This window comes from Protobothrops mucrosquamatus, unplaced genomic scaffold (assembly GCF_001527695.2).
Source record: "Protobothrops mucrosquamatus isolate PMUCROS unplaced genomic scaffold, P.Mucros_1.0 scaffold45, whole genome shotgun sequence".
NCBI classification, from domain to species: domain Eukaryota; kingdom Metazoa; phylum Chordata; class Lepidosauria; order Squamata; family Viperidae; genus Protobothrops; species Protobothrops mucrosquamatus.
Window position 1 is genome coordinate 3,807,549 of NW_015386427.1, and position 8,028 is coordinate 3,815,576.

General features: G+C 36.6%; 1 protein-coding gene across 4 annotated transcripts in view; it reads left to right on the plus strand.

Moving 5' to 3' along the window:
* Positions 1-349: 349 nt before the first annotated feature.
* DYNC1I1 (dynein cytoplasmic 1 intermediate chain 1) overlaps positions 350-8,028 on the plus strand; it is a 187,649-nt gene continuing 179,970 nt past the window's right edge. For all 4 annotated transcript variants that reach the window (XM_015811581.1, XM_015811582.1, XM_015811583.1 and 1 more), the window contains exons 1-2: positions 350-457; positions 2,982-3,096. In XM_015811581.1, the coding sequence (XP_015667067.1) occupies positions 350-457; positions 2,982-3,096 (223 nt within the window). The remainder of the gene's footprint in view (positions 458-2,981; positions 3,097-8,028) is intronic.

Genomic DNA, 8,028 nt, shown 5'->3' on the forward strand with positions numbered 1-8,028 from the left:
AGGAAAAGTTGCACACCCCTATCATAGCTGTGAAAGCAAAATGTTTTTAGTTTTATAGGGGCTGAGCAGTATTTAAATATGAGCTGCAGAAAAAAAATATCAAATTGTCCTTTAAAATCAAGTGTTTTGATAATGTATTTACTCTATTGTATATTTGCTTACCTTTCCCCAATATAATCAGGCTATTTTCAAGGAATTCTTTCGATCGCATCAAAACTCTTTTCTCCTTTCCCACTCTAGATGCCAATCAATATTTGACTGGAGGTAAATGGAGGTTAAAAAAATATTATTTTTTTCTTGGTTCCCAACACTGATATCTTCTCTTTTTACTTCCTAACCAGTAATCATCATGTCAGACAAGAGTGACTTAAAAGCAGAACTGGAACGTAAAAAACAGAGATTGGCTCAAATAAGAGAGGAAAGGAAACGGAAAGAAGAAGAAAGAAAAAAGAAAGAGGTGTGTGTGATGTCTGTTAAGGTATTGTTCCTACTTTTTATTTATGCCTCTTTTGAATTTATATTTTTTCATAACAGAGCAAATAGAAAAGAAATACAATCCATACAATGTCAATCTTTGATGCTCTCTATCCATCTTATATTTTGTGTTCCTCGTCTTGTAATTCTCTGAACTTCAATAAGTATATTTATTTCCTTTTTAGTCCATAACTTGTATCCATCCCCAAAGTATGTAGGTTTCTGCTTGCTGAGAATTGCCACGAGAGAGCCAGTGTAAGGGGTTGAAGCTGGCAAAACAGGATTCAAGCTAGACAAAATGATTATGCAAATGTTAAGCAGATGTTTCCATTGTCAAGATGGGAAGAATATAACCACATTTCTGTTTGCTTGAAAAAGTGAGACAAAAAGGCTTAGCCCTTATAGGGCATGATATTGGTGATCTGAAATAAAATGGACTTCTGTATATATTTGGCTTCTATCTTACCTGTCTGAAACAAGTGATCTTAGTTTTGGCTTTCTGTGAACTTCTCCTCTAAGTAAGGTTAAGAGTTTAGATATATCACAATGCCTAGTATGAAGCCTAACAATGGCCAGTTTTAATTTGGTTGAGGACCTATTGGTTTTTCTTTCATTACTTAATACTTTGAATCACAATTTGCAGACCTATAATCCAGAAGTGTCTAGCTTCTTTATCTTACTTTTTGGGGCTTGATTAAACAGGGAAATAAGGCTGGCATTGTTTGTAATTGGTGTATAAATACAAAATACTGTTGATAGATTTCAAAATAGTTGTGGCTTGAAATTTAATTTTTTATTTGTGAAAACATAATTTATCTATCTATCTATCTATCTATCTATCTATCTATCTATCTATCTATCTATCTATCTATCTATCTATCTATCTAAAGCATATTTAAAAATTCAGTTGCAGTCTGTGTCTCCCTCTCTCATTTTATCGCTGGCTAGTTTGGTTGCTAAGGTAGCAAATTTGCATTTACTGTTCTTTAGCAAAATAAATGATAATTACTGTTGCATTGTTGGCCTTCTGACTTTAGGACACTGGCTTGTTCTTTTAATTTGATATATTATTTGGTATATCCTTGAGAATGCGCATGGGGATTTTTAATTAAGGAATTTATGCTCCTCTCTTTTTAATTCAGTCACAGTGCAAAATAGAGATGAGAACTGACAGTGAAATCCATTTTCAGACAAACTCGGGAAAGCATTAAATGTTGGTATTTCTCCTTTTGTCAACAATAGCTGCAGTATAAAATACCTGTTATCATTTGGATATCATAATGGAATTAATTATATACATATTTTACAATTCCCTAAATATTTGAATAACTTATGTTCTAGAAAATACAGACTAGCCTTTTCAAAAGCCCGATTAAATGTATTGTTATCAGCTAAGCTATGTGGTAGATTTCAAAAAATGCTTATCTCTCATAGACTTTGTATCTGTAATGGTGCTGATCCTGAAATGGTGGATGTTTTATTATAGTGTGAATTTTATAAGAGTCTTAGGTGGGAAGTTAAATCAGGATGTTTCTAAGTATGTAAGCATTTTACCAGCAGATAAAAATCCCAAGATTACACATCCATGTACGTGATTGTCTCTTTCATACATTCGCACAGACATCACACATGATGTTTGTATGATAAGGCAATGACTGTTTCATCACTAATGATTTAAAGAACCTTCTAGCCTCACCCAACATGATTGTTGCAAGTGATACAAAGCTTGACTTAATTAATGCATTATAAGCACAGCGATGATTGGATGATCTAGAAGATACTATACTACCTGCCCACTTGCTGTGCCGTTAAAGTCTGGGTGGAGAAACATCCAAAAATACTTCTGTTCCATATGTTGCATGCGCAACTGATCTAGATTTGGCCAGAGCTCAAACACACTGTTGGACGGTTTCTGACATGCAACAGATATTTCTTACTTAGGAAAATACTAATCTCATTTTTTCTAGCTACACAACAGCAATAGCAGTGCAAAAGATTAAAATTACCAGCTTAAAATACATATAAAATCTAGACTGATTTGGTACCTGATTTGGTACTCTGTTGGCATTGGAATTGTGTGATTATGTTAAAACAGCAATAAAAAGACTTGTTGGCAGAGCAAACTAGCCAAGATTGTCCACCATATTTTTACTTTTTCAGTAATTGAAAGTTGGGGAAAGGGGGCCAAATTTACTTCTGAGAGTTTAAAGAAGCTGAAGGTAGTCATATACAAAACATGTGTTTTATGGGAAGTTAAAAGATATTAATTTAGACATGGTTGTTGTTCTCTTTGCAGTGCGTTAAGTGCACACATGCAATTAAAGTGCCTTGTTTTTCCTTTAAAAACAATATATTGTTTCTGAGGTAGAAATTAGGATGAGCATCTTTTTTGCTTACTCTGCAGTTTTGTTGAAAGCCCCACCACTTAACCTGCTACCTGCCGCATGTCTGTGAATCATTCTACTTATTTGAATTCTCTGCATAATTCTTCATTATTGTTAATTCAGGCAGATTCTCAGCAGAAGAAGGAACCAACCCCGGAAGATTCTGATTTGGATCGCAAGAGAAGAGAAACTGAAGCTTTACTGCAAAGCATTGGTATTTCCCCAGAACCTCCTCTAGGTACTCTAGTAGTTCCATTAATATTTTTCAGTTTCTGTAACATTCATGCATTATCAGTGCATGCTTTGCTTTTATTGTCTTGATGTGTCTGTGATGAGATATATGTGCATTATACATCATGTAATACATGATTGTATGGCTAGTTGATAGCAATTCTCATTCCCTTCTTTGCTAAATGTCAGTTTTGTATGCTAGCATAGTTATCATTCATATGCCACAGCTACACCATTAATAGCTTGTGTTCCATCCTTCTTGGTCTAGGTTTTGAGTTATTTATAATAGTTGCCACTTTCAAGATAGATTTACTTATTGCACCCAATAATAAAAATGTACATACATAAATAATAAAACAAAAACAACTTTATTAGTTGGTTCACTTGGATTTTTGTTCAGTATTTTCCCCTCTTCATTTTTGACTGTTCTTTAGGAAGATAGAAACAGTGCTGTAGCAGTGTGCCACAAGCTGTGCCATTTTTGTGTGTGCCTGCAACATCACAGTGCACAAACAGAAATGAATAGGTTTGTGTTATGATGCTGCAGCATTGGTTTTATCATTTTGCCCCTTGGAAATCACTGGGCACAATTTTAAAAAGTCTTGGATAATATAGTTAAATAGCTTGATCCTTCCACAGGCTTTAAAGCAGTGTATATTAAATGCTGCAACTTTAAGATGTATGGACTTCAGCTCTCAGAATATGCCATGCTATGTGGGGCACTCTGAAGTCCCCACACCTTAAAGTTGCCAAGCTTGAGAAATACTGTTTTAAAGCTATCGCTTCCTTGATGTTATTTTTGCAAATCAGAACTCATCTTCTGCTAGCATGGCTAATAGCACCAAGAAGCAGAATTGGTGGATAATGACCCATTTTCATTATCCCTTCACAATCTGTTTTCATTACAAGCCAATGCCTTTGGTATATTTCCCCCAGCTTATTCTGATAACAACTCATGGTGGGAATATGTGTAAGATTTTGGAATTCAAACTGTGGCCAGGCTGCTTCACTGGTGTCTCTGCCAGCATATGTGAATGGTTTAGCAAAATGAGCTAAATCAGAGGAAATACAGGTAGTCCTCGGCTTATAACCATAATTGAGTCTGGAATTAAGATTGTAAGTCATGCCGGTCGTTAAGTGGATTACTATATGACTATATAATTTTACGATCTTGTTTTGCTGTGTTCATTAAGTGAACATGGCAAACATTGAGCAAACCAATTTTAAATAATGGGCAGATTTTTTTGCCAAAAGTAAACACTGGTTTCCGGCAAAAAAATGTCATAAATTTGAGTCATGTGACTGCTAGGTGCCACAAACAGCTGTAAATGTGATCTGGTTGCCAAGCATCCAAAATGCAGTTATGTGACTGGAGGGCAGCCATTGGAACTTCAAAATGGGGCTGTAAGTACCTTCTTTTTGAAGGGGTTGTCATAACTTTGAATGGTTGCTAAACAAATGGCTGTAAGTCAAAGACTACCTGTATACATTTAAACACGAAGTTGAAATAGCCATTGTCAAAAGTTATATTTTTGACTGTAGCTGTGTGAAGATTAGCTCTAATTGGCCTGTTTTGTCTTGATCTTAATCCTTCACTGCCAAATTAAATGTGGTTGAGAGTTTTCACTTAAAAAAAGTGATAGTTCATCTTTAATTTACATATTGATATAAAAAAGTTCCCTACCTTCCAGCCTAGAGATTTATTGAACTAAATCATGGAAAACAATCCTATGAGCAAGATGTTTAATATTGTACACCAGGGAAAACCTGGTCAGTTGCTTCCTTCCCAATTAGATTAGTTTTGAAATTCTAATTCAAGTTCTTAAAAATAGTTGAGTCCATAATTCTATCCAAATACTGATTTATATTCATGTTTGATCATCCACAGCAGGTGGCAGCATCTAACTGACCTTGGCAGTTATGAAATAGTTATGAATCTGCTTGATTCTGAGATGGGAGATCATCAGCAAATTCAAAAGCTTAAATTAGAGTGAGAATCAAGAAACAAAAGCCAACATCACACCATCCTGGAAGAAAACTACTTGTGTATTCTTGCCAAGCAAACTACCAAATTCAAATCAAAAGAATGTATTTATATTTATATATATATATATATTTTAAAATTCTATATATATAATTTAAAAGAAATTGGTTAGATACAGAGTCAAGCAAGAGAACTTTAATACATGCTGATTGCATTTTAGAACATCTGCTGGGCTGACTTGGAGATGTGCGGAGGGGATGTGGCGAGGGATGACTACTTGTCCACACTAACTTCACAAGCAAGAAATGGGAATTATAACATCACAAAGCTCTAGTAGTCCCTCTGGAATCCCCTTTGTTTTTTCCCAGGAAATCTGAGATTTTTGTAAAGCACAAAGAGTAACATTTTTATTATGATGGCAGAAAAATGTGAAAGATGTTCAAGGAGACTTAAAAGAAAAAGAAAAAAAAATCCTTCACTATGAATTCACATCTGCTGGAATCATGTACCGCAAACAACCAATTTGAGCAGAACATTATGGACTATTACATTAATAAATATTAGTGATTGTAAAAACCCAGGAAGTCATTCTATTTTGCAAATATTAAAATAAATGTTCAAAATATCTTTTCTTTCTTAATTATACTTGTTCTTAATAATAATAATAATAATGATGATAATAATAATAATAATAATAATAATAATAATAATAATAATAATAATAATAATAATGATAATAATAATAATAATAATAATAATGATGATAAAGTTGGAAGGGACCTCGGAGGTCATCTAGTCCAACCTCCTGCTCAGGCAGGAAACCCTATACCATTTCAGACAAATGGCTGTCCAGTTTCTTCTTAAAAACTTCCAGTGTTGGCGCATTCACCGCTTCTGGAGGCAGGTTGTTCCACTGGCTAATTGTTCTAACTGTCAGGAAGTTTCTCCTTAGTTCTAGGTTGCTTCTCTCTTTGGTTAGTTTCCACCCGTTGCTTCTTGTCCTGCCTTCAGGCGCTTTGGAGAATAGCCTGACTCCCTCTTCTTTGTGGCAGCCCCTAAGATATTGGAACACTGCTATCATGTCCCCCCTTGTCCTTCTCTTCGTTAAACTAGACATACCCAATTCCAGCAACCGTTCCTTATATGTTTTAGCCTCCAGTCCCCTAATCATCTTTGTTGTTCTTCTCTGTACTCTTTCTACTCAACATCTTTTTTACATCGTGGTGACCAAAACTGGATGCAGTATTCCAAGTATGGCCTTACCAAGGCATTATAAAGTGGTATTAATACTTCACGTGATCTTGATTCTATCCCTCTGTGCATTTGTGTATAGACATTTGAGTCTTTTATGACCAACCCTGTGTTTACTTCCTACATAACCTGTGTGGTGCCTGAGTTCCCCATATGTCTTACCACCTATTTGGTTAGTGTACTTTGTGTGGCACTCGCTATTAAGAGCTTGATTTTGCTTGACAGCAAGGTTGATGTTCTTGTCCATACACACATCTATGTTACATGCACTGATAGCCCTATAATTTTCAGATTGCCGGGGACAGGGATGTTCTGTATCAGTTAGCTCACTGTCCCCGCTGTTTAGTTTAAATATTTCTCCAGAAAATCTGTGAATTTATAGCCAAGTAACTCAGTCCCTTTCTTTGATGGATGCAAACCATCTCTTTTGTACATTTCTTCATTGGACCAGCTGCTGACATCGTGACTAATATATCCAAAGCCTTCCCCCTTACTCCACTCCTTTAGCCACATATTGAATTGTGCTATACGCTGGCCTTTTCCATTTTGGTCCTTATACGCTGGTAAGACCTCTGAAAAAATAAGCCTACAGCCTATTCTGCTAAGTTCCTGCCCCAGGCTCTGGAAGTCATTCTGCACAATGAGTACATCTTTTTGGGACAGGTCGTTAGTGCCAAGATGTACAATAGCCTCCACATCACAGTCCTTGCTGACATTCTTGATTATTTTACAAATACGCTTCTTGTCCCTACTGGCAATAGCACCTGGAAGACACCTGACCTCATTTGAAACCTCTGTGTCCTTTCCTAAATTTACATCCCTTATAACTGAATCACCAACCAGAAGGTGGCTTCTCTTTTTGGGTGCCTTTCTGTTCATGCATGACAGATGCGTAATACCTGATTCGCACATCTCCATGTCGAAAACAAGTTCTTCATCTCGGACCAAGATCCCCTGCTTATTTGAGTTGCCATCACAAATACCTTTACCTGTCTCCTTAATGTCCCTATTAAGGTCAGCAAGGGCACTGTATCTGTTGTGCAGGGACACAGCAAAAGCTTTGTGTTTATGGTTCACAGCTCTCACCCTGCCAGATCCCACGGTTCTCCACACTGCCCTTCTGCAGGATCTTTGTGGTAGAGGGGGCTGATAGCTTGGAGGCTCAGTGGAGTAGAGGGGCTGAACTGGACACCTAATTTCTGCCTGAAGAGCAGAGATTACAGACCCTAGATAAGTAATCTGTCCTTGTAGACTAGTGATTTGTTTACAGATAGGACAGTTTCCATGATTGAAAAGGGTACTGCGAAAGACAGCTGCAAAACAAGTGTTGCACTGAACTATGCCTGACATTCTTAGATATAAGGAATCACAGACGCACTTGCCCTGAATGTACTGCTGCTGTTTGATTTTTGGTTATATAATTCGCGTGCCGTTAGGCACGCGGGCCACTGCTTTTAAAGCTGAATCTCCTGCCCACTCACAGTTAAAGTTTAAATCCAATAGATCCAATCAGCAAGGTCCCAGTTGCTTTTAAAGCTGAATCTCCTGCCCACTCACAGTTAAAGTTTAAATCCAATAGATCCAATCAGCAAGGTCCCAGTTGCTTTTAAAGCTGAATCTCCTGCCCACTCACGGTTAAAGTTTAAATCCAATAGATCCAATCAGCAAGGTCCCAGTTGCTTTTAAAGCTGAATCTCCTGCCCA